This window comes from Panthera tigris, chromosome C1 (genome assembly GCF_018350195.1).
Source record: "Panthera tigris isolate Pti1 chromosome C1, P.tigris_Pti1_mat1.1, whole genome shotgun sequence".
In the NCBI taxonomy this organism is placed as follows: domain Eukaryota; kingdom Metazoa; phylum Chordata; class Mammalia; order Carnivora; family Felidae; genus Panthera; species Panthera tigris.
In genome coordinates, this window is record NC_056667.1 from 157,668,323 (window position 1) to 157,686,173 (window position 17,851).

The 17,851-nt window shown below is 40.6% G+C and overlaps 1 protein-coding gene across 1 annotated transcript in view; it reads left to right on the plus strand.

Annotated features, from left to right (window-relative positions):
* The window catches only part of LOC122240946 (myosin-IIIb-like), a 52,049-nt gene that overhangs the window by 20,078 nt on the left and 14,120 nt on the right, over nucleotides 1-17,851 (plus strand). The window contains exons 4-6 of the mRNA XM_042994662.1: nucleotides 8,957-9,061; nucleotides 9,309-9,408; nucleotides 12,412-12,488. Of these exons, the coding sequence (XP_042850596.1) occupies nucleotides 8,957-9,061; nucleotides 9,309-9,408; nucleotides 12,412-12,488 (282 nt within the window). The remainder of the gene's footprint in view (nucleotides 1-8,956; nucleotides 9,062-9,308; nucleotides 9,409-12,411; nucleotides 12,489-17,851) is intronic.

The window sequence follows — 17,851 nt, forward strand, 5'->3', positions numbered from 1 at the left end:
CAATTTAATAATGGAAGTACAGTGACCAAGAAATCTTAGTTTCAGTTCATTTTCACCCCCTGACTGAAAAAGGCTGTATGTTCAGACATGGAGAACTGGAATTTCCAGGAATTTTCCAGGACTTTAAAAGAGGCCGCCCCTTGATGTGACCAGGCAGGCAGGTAGGCTTTTCAGGCCTGTGGCCACCTGGAGAATAAATGCTCTTCCTGATGAGGATATTGAACATCAGCCCCTCAGGCATGGCCACGGCAGCCAGAAAGGGCTGGGCATGGCCTTGAAAGACGAGAAGGAGCCCAGAACTATGAACTAAGCCTCATGCAAATGCTCCCCTGACAGGTGCTTGCTTTTTCAGGGTGACCACAGACAGGTAATGAAGTTGCCCCGTGATACTGAATTATTCATACATCAGCAATACAATATGCTGACATTTATGCTTTTTGCAAGTTGTTTTGGCCCATGCCAAAGTTGGTAGTATGGGGAACCAGATATCCTTAGTCTTTTTTGTCCCTGAATGGGCCATCTGTGTCAGGCTGCTGGGTGGTTAGGTGTGTCCAGTGCCTATAATATGCTTATAGAAAAAGGGACTCCTAGGCTTCTAGAACTGGCCTTGACCTTTCTTTAGGTCAGTCCCCTGGTATTCAGTTGAAGAGCAGAGGCCCAGGAAGGAGTGACATGGCAGAACTGGAGGGAGAACCACACTTGAGAACTTGTCTCCCGTCATGTGTTGCTGCTGCCTGTGGCACTGCCAGTCCTGGGAACATAGACTTGGCTTCTCTGGCTGGGAGCAAAACAGTTTCTGGACACACACACACACACACACAGCAGGAAGACCATGATGATCTACATAGCACCCTCATTATTTTGCTTTATCTGCAGTTTTTCAAGGCAAGCTTTAGGAGACTCACACAATAAACTTATGATCTGTTTAATATTGTTCTTATTATGTATATTGAGATTAAATTTATGTTACTTTTGCTCTTTCCTTGCTGAATGAGATGAAAGGACCAGTGAGAAGCTACTCTATAGAGCAATTCGAGAGGACAGAAAAATGTTATTAATAGCCCCCTTAAATCATCACAACTCTGAAAACAAAAGCAAATAAAAATGTCATTGCTGAAATTCATTACTATGTTAGCAGAAAGTAAACCAAAGGTCTCTTTCATGACAGACACCTATTATATTAGGTGTGGAGAGAAAACACACATAATAACATTTTGGAAAATTTGTGAATAAGTTTTCATCGAAATGAATATTAAAATTTAAAACTCCGTAACTCCTATTATCTCTCACCTAAATGAAATATAATAAGAATTTAGACCTTTAAGAAAAATATGGTCGGGGCGCCTGGGTGGCTCAGCTGGTTAAGCATCTGATTGGGCTCAGGTCATGAATCTGCAGTTCATGGGTTCAAGCCCCACGTCGGGCTCTGTGCTGACAGCTCAGAGCCTGGAGTCTGCTTCAGATTCTGTGTGTCTCTCTCTGTAACCTCCCCTGCTCACCCTCTGTCTCTCTCTCTCAAAAGTGAATAAACGTTAAAAAAAAATAATTAAAAAAAAAAAAGAAAGAAAGAAAAGCATGGTATTCAGAAAAAATACCTAGTATGTGCTAAGGCATAAACTATATTTTCTCTTTTTCCCTTTTAGCATAAAATGTTCAGCAGATAGAAACTGTTAATTTCAATATGAATCATGTGTTAAACTTAAAAGAAATGGTTTGGAGTTTAGTGCACATAAATGAGGCTGTAAAGTAAAATATTTATAAAACTGGATAAAATAATTAGCTTTTTAAAAAATTGTTTTATTTCATCGGAGATTTGTGTATAAGTTCAATAACTAAGCCAGGTTGGAGTGGGGGTGGGGAGGGAGACACCTGTGTCCAGTTTTTGCTTCTATTTAAGGCCCTAGAAAGTCCTGGATAGGCCTGAATTTCATTGCAAGTGTTATACTTTAAAGCCGTTCTCACCCACTGATATTGTGGCATGAATCAAGTTTATCATGTGAACGAACCAGGGTTGCAACAGGGCTCTGATGGGTTGGAACCTAAGACTGGTACTTTGGGTTGACCAGAGATGGTTAGCAAGCACTGCTTCAGACAGCAGCCTCTGGTGGAGTTCTAGAATGAGAGTCACTGGAGTGCTGGGCGTCAGAAGGAAGCTTTAGGAACCCTGGGAGTGGAGAGGAATTTGCATCCTATGTACATGTACTGTCTGTGCTCAGAGAAAGCAAGGGAGAGTTTGAAGTGTGACAGTGACCCTGTCCACCCTGGAGAGAGACAAGATGGAAGTAGGGAGTCTTGCGGCCCACCTGCCTCTCAGAGTGGGAGCATCTCTCCACTGTGACTGGAACTCTAGAGTTGCAAGTGACACAGTGTTCATTCTTCTTGGTGCAAGCCATTGGCTTCAGCTGGTGTCAGCAAAATAAACACAATCTGCCCCAACAGTGTGGAGGAAAAGTATGTTGTTCTGGACTTACTGAGAGATGGACGGTGTCCAACAGGGTGCTTCCTGAGGCATCTTATTCAGTAGTTTTGACAATTCTTATCTTTTGCTTTATGCCCTCTGTAGAGCCTAACACACCTGAAAGATAAAATCCACTGAACAAAAGGGCACCAAAGAGAAATTCCTCTGAATTCTGCAATCTGACTAGGTCAAATCAACATGCCAGTGCAGAATCTAGTTGGAGCTTTGCAAGTTGGAGCTTTGACTAGAATAGAGGCCTGTTGATTGTACTGCATGGGCCATTCTTTAATAACATGGAGGAAAGGTGATGGCTTATTGAGCAAGGAACATTTTATTGCTTGAAATTATGGCCATCTTAGCAAGTGCACATACTGTGATTGAATCAATATTCAACGGTGTTTTGGAAAATAGATGTGGTACATAAATGATTTTTCTATTTTTCTTGGTTTGCAGCAAAATGCTCATTAAATTCTAGATGCATCCAGCTGCCACATTTCCTGAATGCTGAGGGCATAGGGAGGAAAGCAGGGATGGTGACACACCTCTGTGTTTGAATCTGATGGCTGGCAGAGTGGGTGGGAATGAAGGGCTGCAGGTGCCAACATTCAGGGGTGGGGCGGGAGGCACGGTTGCCTTCTTACAGTTCTAAGGGGATTATTTAATGCAGGTAAATGTAATTCCTTGTCATGCTTTTAAAATATTCATTTCACTGAACATTTGTACTGGTAGGACAATTGTCAGTGTGTACCTGCTTTCCTTTTTTGTACCAGGTACCCACAGTCCTTTTTCTGTAACCCACAGGTTGCCCTTTAAAACTTTGCTGGGGAGCTTTTCAATTTCACAGGACAGCTTCCTCTTAAGGGGCCCTGAACAGTTTAATTGTATGTTTTTGTGAAGCACAGGAAGTCACACAGCTCTTAAACTCTGACATTTAGTGAACAAAAGGCACCTACCCAGTAAGATCCTTTTGTTGTTTTTAAATCCACAGCTCAGTTTTGATCCTGCTGACAAAATGGCTGCTCTTAATCTCTTCACAGGTTCTAGAGCTATGAAGAAAGTTTGTAAGTTGGCTACCTTTATAAAATATCACTGAATAGGCTTCTGTTGCAAAAGTGGCCACTGTTAAAGTAGGGCAGGAGATACTAAAATGAGGTTTCAGGGAAAAATTCCAGGGTTGAGTTAGCTTGGATCATCACCCAGCATTTAATTTAAATTTTCTCTCAGTAGAATTTTAATAGTGCACTTGCAATTCAACACAGCATGTGCCTCCCTGAGACAGGGGCCAGGCTGAGGGGAGGCTCTGATGAAGGGGTTATAGTACCTTGTACTCCTATTACTGCTTTGGCTTTAGAGGATCAAAGAACTTTATTGCTGTTTTCCTTAGTCTCACAAGATCCCTAGGCTCTCTTCTTTACTTTCTACATCCAGTTGGTCAGAAATTACAGCAGATTCTATCTCCTAAAAGCCTCCTGTATCTGCCCCTGAATCTTCATCCTCATGACTTTTGCTTTTTGACCTTGCCTTTCTTGATTGCTTCAACACCTCCTAGCAGGTGTTCAGTTTCTGATGTCTTCCTATTCTGTCTGCTCTCCAGTCTGCTGCCCTGGTCTTTGTAGAATACGAATCTGAACAGAGACCTCTTGCCTAAAACTTGCCATAGCTTACCATTCCTATCTAATGATCTATTATGGTGTTGTAATACATGTGTGTATAGTAATAAAGCCCATACTCCTTAGCAGGGCACACCTGTCATTTCTGCTCCCCACCTTCCTTCCCCATCTCCCTGCCCTAGGATTCTGGCACCCTTTGTTCTAATAGTAGCTCAGTATTTAGATGATAGATGATAGATGCCCTTCCCTTTCTTGTCCACCTGCTGTAAACTCATTTGTTCCTTTAAAGTCATTGTAAATGTTACATCCTCTGAGAAGATTTCCCCGACTGTCTCCTCCTCACTCTATCTCAGGAGACGCCACCATTCCCTTTTTGTGCCACCACACTCCCTTAAGCACACCCCTGCTTCCACATGCCATACCCTTATTACTCATGTGTCCATTACTGGTGGTGACCTCTTTGAGGGCAGGGACTATATTGTATTCATGAATGAGTAATGGGTCATAAGCTGGACAGTCACAAACTATTGAGAACAAAGAGGTAAATTTCTTTTCAATAACTGAACTCAACTTTGTTCTTGAGCCCCCAGCCTGCCTAGAGAAGACAACTGGTTTTAATTCATTCTGTTAAACTTAGTCCAATGGAGTGACTTCTTTGGAAAGGGGCAGATTCTGTTTATATCCCATTTTCACAGTCTGGGTCAAAGCTTAATCGTTTGGGTAAGGACTTAAATTTTTTAGAGCCTCTTCTTTTCTTCTTCCTCTTCCCTTCTCCCTGGGTGGCACCTGGATCTGGGTACAGGAGATGCTCAGATAAAGCTATAACATTGAGGACAGGGGCCTTGAATTGTGTGGTGAACCCTAAGTCCCCGTACCGTCTGGCTTTGGTATCTCTCTATGTCCTTGGTCCCTGATACTCCTTCCTATTATGAGGTCCTCACTTTTTTTGTCCTTCTCATTCAGCCTCTAGTCTTGTCCCTGTCTCCAAATGGAGCATAAAGTTCTGAATCTTCTGCAAGTCATGAGTGGGCTGTAGGGAACTATCAAAATCCCAGCCTTGGTCAGCCTCACCTTGCCCTGCTGCCATTTCTGCTCAACATGGACACCTCTTTGTTGTCATGAAGCCTTATAGATTGAAAGATTTATAGAGTGAAAGAGGGTCATGAGAAATTAAAGTTTTATTACAGTTGTTTCCTTATTTAACCCCTCAAGAGGGAGCAATGTCACTCTAACCTTGTTCTCTCAAGCTCTCTAAGCTCTATGCCACCAACTTTAGAAGGGCTTTTCTTTTTCTTGAGAACTTCCCTTATGTCACGTCCTATGTTGTTCATGATCACCATTTGATTCTGTGGTCAGTTCTCCAGTATTTGTTCCTTGAAATGTAGAATCTGGTTTATTAAGTTCTAGAAAATTATTTTTGTCTGGTGAAAGAAAGCTGAGCTTTTAAGACTATTATACAAATCATGGTACTAAAAATGCATTCATTGCCCAAAAGGATATTAGGTTGAATATTGAATGTTATTTGCCCTTTCAGGGTCACATAAAACATAGAGTCAAAAGAATGAGGAATCCTTTGGAAACCATTATTACCCTGGTACTCAACGTTAGGGCCATCAGAGTGATCGGTGTTGAATGACAAGTTACACCTGACATTGGTAGAGAGTAGATTCCAAGGGAACTTCAGTTGCAAACTGATGGGACTTTTGTCACCTTCAGTGCATTTCACTGTTTTCAGGGTGCCTCCTAAATCGTTCCTGATAGTAAGTTTGTTGTAATTTTAAAGACTGCTAATTCTGTATTAGATTTTTAGTCATACTGTTGCTTATGAGCAATTTAAATGGTAAAAAATGGGCAGATTCAGTTCCAGGTAATTTTGATTGTTAATGTGTATGCAAGGTATCTGCCATATATGTAGCAGGGAATGATACACACGTAAAATAAAAACATCTACTCACCCTTTATTAAAACATTGCAGATATTCATAATTAGAGTAAAATAGATCCTCACGTATTATTATCTTGATAAAGAGTTGTCTTCTTTTTTCTTTTTTAATATATGAAATTTATTGTCAAATTGGTTTTCATACAACACCCAGTGCTCATCCCAAAAGATGCCCTCTTCAATACCCATCACCTACCCTCCTCTCCCTCCCACCCCCCATCAACCCTCAGCTTGCTCTCAGTTTTTAAGAGTCTCTTATGCTTTGGCTCTCGCCCACTCTAACCTCTTTTTTTTTTTTTTCCTTCCCCTTCCCCATGGGTTTCTGTTAAGTTTCTCAGGATCCACATAAGAGTGAAACCATATGGTATCTGTCTTTCTCTGTATGGCTTATTTCACTTAGTAGCATCACACTCTCCAGTTCCATCCACGTTGCTACAAAGGGCCATATTTCATTCTTTCTCATTGCCACGTAGTATTCCATTGTGTACATAAACCACAATTTCTTTATCCATTCATCAGTTGATGGACATTTAGGCTCTTTCCATAATTTGGCTATTGTTGAAAGTGCTGCTATAAACATTGGGTGCAAGTGCCCCTATGCATCAGTACTCCTGTATCCCTTGGGTAAATTCCTAGCAGTGCTACTGCTGGTTCATAGGGTAGGTCTATTTTTAATTTTTTGAGGAACCTCCACACTGTTTTCCAGAGTGGCTGCACCAGTTTGCATTCCCACCAACAGTGTAAGAGGGTTCCCATTTCTCCACATCCTCTCCAGCATCTATAGTCTCCTGATTTGTTCATTTTGGCCACTCTGACTGGCGTGAGGTGACACCCGAGTGTGGTTTTGATTTGTATTTCCCTGATGAGGAGCGACGTTGAGCATCTTTTCATGTGCCTGTTGGCCATCCGGATGTCTTCTTTAGAGAAGTGTCTATTCATGTTTTCTGCCCATTTCTTCACTGGATTATTTGTTTTTCGGGTGTGGAGTTTGGTGAGCTCTTTATAGATTTTGGATACTAGCCCTTTGTCTGATATGTCATTTGCAAATATCTTTTCCCATTCCGTTGGTTGCCTTTTAGTTTTGTTGATTGTTTCCTTTGCTGTGCAGAAGGTTTTTATCTTCATGAGGTCCCAATAGTTCATTTTTGCTTTTAATTCCCTTGCCTTTGGGGATGTGTCAAGTAAGAAATTGCTACGGCTGAGGTCAGAGAGGTCTTTTCCTCTTTCTCCTCTAGGGTTTTGATGGTTTCCTGTCTCACATTCAGGTCCTTTATCCATTTTGAGTTTATTTTTGTGAATGGTGTGAGAAAGTGGTCTAGTTTCAATCTTCTGCATGTTGCTGTCCAGTTCTCCCAGCACCATTTGTTAAAGAGACTGTCTTTTTTCCATTGGATATTCTTTCCTGCTTTGTCAAAGATTAGTTGGCCATACGTCTGTGGGTCTAGTTCTGGGGTTTCTATTCTATTCCATTGGTCTATGTGTCTATTTTTGTGCCAATACCAGGCTGTCTTGATGACGACAGCTTTGTAGTAGAGGCTCAAGTCTGGGATTGTGATGCCTCTGCTTTGGTCTTCTTCTTCAAAATTACTTTGGCTATTTGGGGCCTTTTGTGGTTCCATATGAATTTTAGGATTGCTTGTTCTAGCTTCGTGAAGAATGCTGGTGCAATTTTGATTGGGATTGCATTGACTGTGTAGATAGCTTTGGGTAGTATTGACATTTTGACAATATTTATTCTTCCAATCCATGAGCATGGAATGTTTTTCCCTTTCTTTATATCTTCTTCGATTTCCTTCATAAGCTTTCTATAGTTTTCAGCATACAGATCTTTTACATCTTTGGTTAGATTAAGAGTTGTCTTCTTTTAGGAGAGGTGCTAATCTGTGCCCATTTATATTTCCTTGTTTACCAAAAGCCATTTGACTCAAGCAGCCACAACCCAGGGGACCCCTGTTCCCCCCCCCAATGTTCACTAGTTAAACCTTTCCCAAAATTTAGACAAAGTGCCCAGAGGAAACTTAGGTCTAAAGTGGGGTCTTAACCTTTGTAAGAGAAAGGATTGCTCTGAGAATCTGAAGAAAGCTCTGAATTTTCTCAGTAGAAAAAATGCAAGATGCATATACAACATGCATACCTACAATTTCAAGGTATTTCCATGTCCTGCTCACACCAATTAAGAACCTTTGATTTAAGACAGCATGTAGCAAGCCCAAACCTGTATATTGACCTCTACAGTTAGTAAAAATTATCCTTGAAAACCCTTACATTTCCATGAAAGTATAGTATGCCTGGTTCATGTGCTCTCAAATCTCAGTAATATATAATACATAACAAAGAGCAAATATGCAAGATTTACTTTTACAGTATTTTTAATTACAGAAAAAAAAGAAGGGCATAAAGTTGCTGAACACCCAGGGTTGAATACGAGAAGGTTAAATGCACATATGAGGCAACTCCATTCCATAAATTTGACATGCAATGGCAACTCTGGAAAGAGCTGCTTGGTTGGGCTTCTCATGCCTGCAGTGCTAGCCCTGGAGACAGGAAGGTTTGAATTGAGATTTATTTCCTCCCAGTAGCAACGGCATCCATCTTTACCTCTTCCCATCTTTTCTTATCTTTAAAATGCATATGTTTTTATTTTTTTTAAATAGGCAATATTCATTTAAAATTAAAAGTATCCAATAAGTCACCATGATTACTCATATGCCTTCTCTTTCAAATGTCTAAGTAACTTGTACTTTTATATTTCACTTGACAATCAACTTTTTAGACATGTACTTTGTGTAATCTAAATCTGAAGTTTAATTATTCTGACCTGGAGTTTTGTGATCTGTAAATTTACTACATCAGGTCAATAATTAGTGAGCTTTTCTTCTTAACGTCTTTTTCTTTTTCTTTTGTATGTGCTCTACTGTCTCTCTCTCCTCGGCACTCCCTCTTGCAGTTGTGTAATGGGGGCTCAGTCACCGAGCTTGTCAAAGGTCTACTCAGGTGCGGCCAGCGGTTGGATGAAGCAATGATCTCATACATCTTATATGGGGCCCTCTTGGTAAGAATGTCCATCAAGCTGGGGATGACGTCAGAGGGGGGGGCAATTTGTAATCTATCGGGATCACCATTGCATATTAACAAGTGGAAATGGCCCTATAATATACAAGGTGCATAACAGCAAGGAGGTGTAACCAAATGTGGACTTTGATTGGATTTTTAATAGTAGGGTAAAAATTGTCTTAAATAACCATTCAAATTTACCCTTTCTCTTTCCTGTTGTTTGGTCGTGGTGGGATGCCATGCAGGGCCTTCAGCATTTGCACAATAACCGAATCATCCACCGTGACGTCAAGGGGAATAACATTCTTCTGACAACAGAAGGAGGAGTTAAGCTCGTTGACTTTGGTAATGACTGCTTGTGGTTTGTTTTCTTGATGTGTGCAGTTTAGCCCAAGGCGACAATTTATTGGAATCTCAGAAGACTGGGGCCTCTCTGCTATCCATAGGCTGAGGGACTTTTCCAGTCAAACACAGACTGGAGAGTGGGGGAGTTACCAGATGGATCACCCTAGGAGATGCTGTTTGTTAATCTATTTTCAGCTTTAGAAGCAGTTTTATTAAAGATAGAAAATAAAAGTGTTTTAAAAGAAAAATTTGATAGAAAAACTTTTTGGTTTTCTGGGAAGAATTTTGCATCTCAGGGCGGTTGTCTATAATTTACATTTCGTCATTTCTTCTTTTGCATATGAAAAGAGAAAGCAGTTTGGTCTTTCAAATGACTTTTTCTAGCCTCAGGCACACTTATTCCCAGTGAGCAGAAGGTAAAATAGTCCTTTGGGTCTGGGAGCTAACATCCCTCTAAATTGTGATTATTGCTGCTACATGTGAGGCTGGTTGAACTGGAAACATTAAGAGGAAATGGAAATGTGAGAGGAAATGCAGAGCAATATCACCTAAGGCCAGAGACCTATTAAAATCTCCTTGCAACACTCATGTATTGATAGTCACAAACCATCAAACCATTTGGTTTTCCTTTTTAAGTTTATTGAATGGTTTAATCTTCTAAATGTGTTCAACAACAGTTAGTACTTCAGTATGATTATTACAAATAATGAGAAAACATTTACAGAAGCACTTTTTAAAATGTTCTTTATCAAAGTCAACAAAGTAGGAGAAAAGATTGATGATTTTGAATATGCATTATATTTTTGTTAAGTAGGAATTCAGTGTTAAAACGTGAATGATTAGCTCAGAAGAAATTTCTCAAAAATAAATGGAGTTACTTTAGGTGTATTGATCTATTTACTAAAAGAACAACAAGCAAAGAAAAACAGCAAAGGGGCACTTTGTTCAAGTCTTATGCTCCTCTTTCTGAATAAGGAATGGTGTAACCTTATGGATGTCCTATGGATAACATCAGAGATGCATTTTACACATAATCCCAAGGGCAGTGAATGTATTGTGAGGGAAAGAGCCTAGAAGGATGAGGATGGGGATTAATGCTGATTTATCTGCTTACCAGTTTTGTGATTTGAAATGAGTCTCCTATCTTGCCAATAGAAGGTTCCTAAACTTCCAGTTGCTGGAAAAGGAATTTCTAGCAATTAAAAACAGAAAAGTTTAGTTTTTTCTTTAAAGCAAAATCACAGTAGAGAACTTGGCAAAATAACAAATTATCCATGGTCAATAGAGTTTAGAGAGCCCTCTTTTGATTTCTAATAAAGAGAATGCAAGCATCCAGTACAACAACCACCCACCCAGAGCAAGGCATGGGTCCTTGGCAAATCTGTGCCTGATTCAGGTTTTTAAGTTCTCATCACCAACAAGCATTAATGACAATGTTTGTCATTATGTTAAGGGCTGCATTAGATTTCTTTTATTTTTTAATTAAAGATTTTTTTATTTTTTATTTTTTTAAGCTTATTTATTTATTTTGAGAGAGAAAGAGAGAGAGCATGAGTCAGAGAGGGGCAGAGAGAGAGGGAGAGAGAGAGAATCCCAAGCAGACTCCATGCTGACAGGCTTGACCTCATGAACTATGAGATCGTGACCTGAGCTGAAACCAAGAGTTGGATGCTTAACTAACTGAGCCACCCAGGCACCCCTACATTAGATTTCTGCTTGGTATAAAAGAATACCTTATATTTGTAAAATACTGTACAATTTATAAAATATTTCACATTTATTTTCGTATTTGATCTTTAAGAAGAACCCTTATGGAAGCGCCTCGGTAACTCAGTTGGTTAAGCATCTGACTCTTGACTTCAGCTCAGGTCATGATCTCACGATTCATGAGTTTGAGCCCCACATTGGGCTCAGTACTGGCAGTGTGGAGCCTGCCGGGGATTCTGTCTCCTTGTCGCTGTCCCTCCCCTGCTTGCTCTCTGTCTTTCTCTCAAATAAAAACAAACTTTAAAAATTTATTTAAAAAAGAAGAAGAAGAAGAACCCTGGCATTAGGTGTGACAGGTATCATTATCTCCAGTTTGAGGATAAGAAAATTGAGGCTCAGAGTGAGGGAGTCTGTTTGAGGTCATACACTTAGGAAAAGGCATAATTGGGATGGAAAACAAGTCTTCTGACTACTAATCCAACACATCTGTGCTTCTACTTCACTCCCTTTTGTATAGAGAAGAGAGCTGTCTGAAGACTAAAATAGATAAAATACATTGGAATTACATTAAAATTCAGGTCCTCAGCACTGAGTCCTAGATAATAATATTATTAGTCAACTTTTTTTTCCATTTGACATGGTTGTCCTGCCAGGTTTCCAGGCTTCTAGGTAAGATAAGGGACTAAAAAGTTTTTATGTCTATACTGATACTCTATTATAGATAATACATGCCAATTTTCTTCCTCTGTAAAAAGAAGCACCACTTTAAGAAAGAAATCACCTGGAATATTTTGGAAATGTAATAGGAAGATATTTTGGGTTTAGTTCTTGATATTTTCTTTTGATTCCAATTTTGCAGCACTATAGATAGGAACATTCATTAGGAAAACAAACTATTCTAGTGGTTTGGGTAGAGTGGTAAATGCTTCCACACGATGGTTGGCAAAGTACGGTGTCTCAGCTGAATCTGATCTGCCTCCTGTTGTATGACATGTGAGAGAAGAATGACTTATACATTTTTAAATGAGGGAAAAAAATGAAAAGAATATTTTATGACTTGTGAAAATTATATGCATCCAGAAATAAATTTTTATGGCAACACAGCTGTACTTATTTGTTTCTGTGTTGTCTGTGGCTGCTTTTTGCTCTCCACAGGCAGGGTTGAGTAGTTCTGACGGAGACCATGTGGCTCGCAAAACCTATCGACTCTCTGACCATTTATGGAAAAAGTTTGCCAGCCTCTGGTCTAGCATCATCCTCTGCTCACTGATGAATTACGATACCCTTATCTTATAGGTGTCTCAGCTCAGCTCACCAGTACACGTCTACGGAGAAACACATCTGTTGGCACCCCGTTCTGGATGGCCCCTGAGGTAATCAGAAGGCACTTATTTGTGTTTGTTGAGTACCTTGATACTGTGCCTTTTTATGGGAAAGTCATATACTTCACAAAATTTTCAGAACTGTAAGTTCTGCTTTGGTCAGTGATAATGATGACACATAATCTCAAAAACGCAGGATTTAGTCACAGCTAACCCATAGGGTACCTTCATGCAATTAGAAAAAGGTATTCCCCCCAGAAGATGCAGCCCTTTCCAAGGGTCATGGCTTGGCAAGTTTACCCAGCCTTTGTGTAAATTAGAAAAAGTTGCCTTCCCTGGATAGATGCAGCCCCACAAACACATGGCTTATTGATAAAGAGAAAGATTTCAGCTCCAAATGGATTACAGCAGCATATACAGAAGAAGTCCTGGTTGTTTTTTGCTACCAGGTACATAGCAACTTCTCTTGTGTACTTTTTTGGCTCTCTAGCAAAACCTGGGATTTGATCCTAATTTGGTTCTGGCATCATCACAGAACCCTCTGTGAGATGATGCATGTAGAAGTTTGGGGAATTTTCCAACTAGATAAGGCATACCCTGAAATACTGATACAGCTTTGCTTGCCAGGTCAGCATTTAATTCCACCATACTGAGGCCTGTGCCCTGAGCCGGTCTCTGGGATTAAGCAAATGGGTGCTTTTAATAAGAGGACTCAGGCAGTCATCTCGTTAGAGGTCTTTCTATCTATTCTGTCCCCATGGCTGTCTTTCCTCTATGTGACTGTACGGGAGGTCTCCTAACACAGTAATCAGTTCACATCAATATGCTCATAGTTTTTCAGTGGCTCGCCATTGTCTATGGTCCTCTCTTTCATACTTGGGTAATGGACAGGCTCATTTTAGAGAAAAAGAAAACGCCTGCAGATTCCAGGGTTTACTTAAATCTTAAATGTTTCTTAAGTAGGATTTAAAAAACATGAAACTAGATATAAACTCCTTACTGCTTATATTTATAGAGCTATGAACCTAAAAGGAAAAAATGTGTTATAAAAAAACTACAAAGCCAATATCATTCAAATAAGTACCTTTAATTTAATGAGACAAATGACACTGTTTTGTGAAACTCAGTTGTCCTTTGCAGTGTAAGTATGTTTCAGAGTGTGACAGTACAAATTACTCTGAGTTATTTTGTCATACTTAGTACTGTACCATGTGGTGACCCACCACTTTACTCTATTTCAGCTAGGGTGATCTTTGTTCAAACGGCATCTCCTTTGGTCTCTAACTGGTACATGTCTCTTGGCTTATGCCAACTTAATAATAAACATAAATACAGGCACTGAAATTGTGAGGCAAATGGTCATCCATATTTGGAATATGTTTTTATCACTGTTCTCTGATTTTATTACTAATAAAGTCATCACTGCAGCAGAAACAAAAACATAAGAATTTTCATAGGGACCTTGTGAACCCTACTTTGAGTAACACTGCAGGACAGAGTCAAAACTCCTTTGGATGGTAAACAAAGCCCTTCATATTCCAGCCCCTGTCTACCTGTCCAGTCTCATCTCAGGTTACTGTTCCCCAATTTACTTGTTCTTAAGCCTCAACAGTAGTGAACAGGTTCATCCCAAATCCATCTTGACCCTTCTACGCATTGCTATATCTTCTGGAGTAGGCCTCAGACCCCTGAAACATTCCTTCCCAGTCTTCAAGTCTCAGCTCAAATGCATCTCTATCCCCTAAGAAACCTTCCCTAATGCATGGCTGACACTGAGGCTCCTATCCCTAAGTTTCCACTGCAACCTTTTAGTCTCCATTAGTACACCATGATCATCCCATTGTAATTGTTGGTAGGGTCTTAGAATGTCTAGCTCTCAGCATGGTGCTTGATACAGAGTAGGTGCTCATAAGCCTCTATTGGATGAATGAATCCATTGGTTAAAAAAAGCCAAAGGAGAAGATGAAATTGGAGGGTAGTTTGAGGAGGCTTTACAACTAGTATTAAAAAATCTCTCTGTAGATTTTGATTGATCTGTTATTGAAGGAAAGCATAACTGAGGCCACTCAACTCACATTTAGGGTGGCATAACACAGAAGATGTTGTTCTTGTTCTAACAGCAAGCCGGTGTTCTTAGAATCACACAATGTGAATAAGAGAAGCCTGCCTTTGGCTTCATACGTTTCTTATGAGGTGTTTGTGGCTTCTCAGTTTTAGCCACGTTGAATAAAATATGTGGACTGTTTCTGTAAGGGGCAGTTTTGTGGTCTGTGGTGAGCTTCTATTGCCCAGATTGTCTGGAGCTGGTTGTGTTATCAGCAGGGAAAAGCCAGTGTCCCATCTTACCTGCTGTAGTGGTCAAGTTGAGGAGTACGCAGATTGCGGTGTGGAAACCTCGACAGTGCCTTTCAGGAGCAAGTGCCCAATTGCTCGTGCATGCCTCAAAGACTCTCTCAGGATGTGTGCTGGTGCCCAGTGTGCTCTGAGTTCTAGGCTGCAGTTCTTGGGATTCAAGCCTGCACAATCCTCACATTTTTATTTTCTTATTTTTTTTTAGAAGTATATTTATTTATTTTGATTGACAGAAAGAGTGAGCAGAGAAGGGCAGACAGAGAGGGAGAGAGAGAATCCTAAGCAGGCTCTGTACTGTCATTGCGGAGTGTGACGTGGAGCCTGGTCTCACGTGACATGGGGCTCAAAATCACAAATCATCAGATCATGACCTGAGCCAAAACCAAGAGTCGGAGGCTTAACCAACTGAGCCACCTAGGCAACCCCTATCACATTTTTGTTTTTCTAAATGGAGAATTACTTTTTCCAACAAGGCTTCTTTTTGCTTCCTATTTCTCCCTAAATATGTCCATAGGAACAGTCTTCCATTAGTCAGTTCAATTCCACAAACGTGTGCTCTCCCTGGTGAGCAAGGCTTTGGGTCAAGAGCAGTCCTTGGAAGTATAATCAGTAGTGGTTGAAATGAACATTGTCTTCAAGTGATGGCCTGCATAGCATATTGATCTTAATATACATTTACTTCTCTAGTGTGAATAAGTGGTGTTTAGATTAAATATGGCGGGGCGCCTGGGTGGCTCAGTTGGTTAAGCGTCCGACTTCAGCTCAGGTCACAATCTCGCGGTCCGTGAGTTCGAGCCCCGCGTCGGGCTCTGGGCTGATGGCTCGGAGCCTGGAGCCTGCTTCCGATTCTGTGTCTCCCTCTCTCTCTGCCCCTCCCCCGTTCATGCTCTGTCTCTCTCTGTCTCAAAAATAAATAAAATGTTAAAAAAATTTTAGATTAAATATGGCAACAATGTATGCAATGCCAATACCAGGGGAATGAAATCATTGCAGGTGACCAGTGCTTTTATTTTGAAAATGTAGCTGAAAGATCCTTGATCCTGTTTAATTCTGAGAAATGGAACCGACTTATTCTTTTCCCAATTTTGTTTCCATTTTTATTTCACCAGCTTGAGTAACTTCAATATTTAATTCTAATAGGCTGTACTACAAACCAGGTAGCTAATGGAATGTGACCATACCACAACCAAATGTTGATGAGCAGTCCAAACGCATAGTTCACTGGGACAGCTCAAAGTTGTAGTGTGAACTGACTCTTATGTTGTCAACACTCTCCACTTATTTCCTCTCACTGTCTCATTTGGATACTACTAAAGTTGAAAAATACTGGGTAAAAGCGGTATCAACTCAGCCATATAGAATAAGAAAAATTCTAGGGAGTGCTCTTAGGGTGATAGTACTTGGAAGCAATGCTCCTGGGGAAATACTGCCTAGCATAGTAAAAGGGTTAATCTGAAAGTCAAGATCAAAAAAATAAATCAATAAAAGTCAAGATCAGTACAATTTTTTATAAACTGAGTATATTGGTAACGTACTACGACCCAGGGAAGGCAAGAGGTAGGTGGTTGCAGAGTGTGTTGGTTCAGCAGCTCAGTAAAGCCATCAAAATCCAGGCTGTGACTGCTGCAAGCTGCATGGCTTCACTGTTGGGGACTGTCTTGGGGGCAGTCGTGACAACATTGCCTGTGAGTATCTATCTGAGGGATAGTAGTAGCTCCAGCATTCCAGTAGCCACCAGTGAAAGTACCCTTGGTACAAATAGACACCCCCCTTCACTTCCATGAGGCTGATCATGTGGTCAGCCAAGAAGTTAAAGAGGGTTCTTCTCCTGTCCTGGAGTCAAAGACTGTCCACTCCATACTAGTTTTCTAGGACTGCCATAACAAAGTAGTACCAACTTGGCTTAAAACAACAGAAAATTATTATCTCCTCGTTCTGGAGGCTAGAAGTCCAAAATCAGGGTGTCAGCAGGGCTGTGCTCCCTCTGAAGCCTCCAAGATCCTTTCTGGCTTCTTCTTAGCTTCTAGCAGTTTGCTGGCAATCTTTGGTATTCTTTGGCCTGTGGCTGCATAACTCTAATATCTGCCTTTGTAGTCACATGGCACTCTCTTTGTCTGTCGCTGCCTTAACATGGCCATCTTCTTATAAGGTCGCCAGTCATATTGTATTAGGGGCTCACCCTACTCCAGTATGACCTCATCTTAACTAATTACATCTGTAGCAACTATTTTCAAGTAAGTTTTCATTCTGAGGTTCTGAGGGTTAGCACTTTATAATGTTTTTTTTGGAAACACAATTCAACCCATAACAGCCCTCCAAATACTTAGCACCCCTGCTTTGTAGTAAGTAATTCAAGTTTCCAGGGGAATCAGTCAGTTATTTGGAACCTACAGGTCAGGTTTGCATGTTACAGGTATTAGCTTAGAGAGTTCAGCTTTGACTGTCTACACATGCACGCATGAGTGTGCACACACATACATACTGTTCTCTCTCAGCCTCAGGTGTTTAAGGCAAACATTGTTCTTACTGGATGTACTAAGCATAACATATTACCTTCCCACATGAGGGCTTAATACCTTCAGAATTTTGTTCTGTCCTACCTGATCTCTGGCCAAGAATTTTATCTCCTGAGATGTTTGGCTCTGGTGACCTCCCTCAACCCTCTGTATACGTTGAGCCTCTGGTCTCCCTGATTCTTACTTTAGCCTATATCTTAGACATGTATATTTTTTTAATGCAGTCTTCCCATTAGCTATGTTTATTGTCTCTTTTCTCCTCTACTGTCTCCTGACAGCCAATTTCTTATAATAAATAATATGCATAATAGTGTTGCACATTTGCATAGAACTTTCACAGATATATTTTTTTTAATGTTTATTTTTGAGAGAGAGAGACAGAGTGTGAGTGGGGGAGGGCAGAGAGAGAGGGAGACACAGAATTTGAAGCAGGCTCCAGGCTCTGAGCTGTCAGCACAGAGCCTGACGCACAGCTCGAACTTGTGAACTTTGAGATCATGACCAGAGCTGAAGTCGGACGTCTAACTGACTGGGCCACCCAGGTGC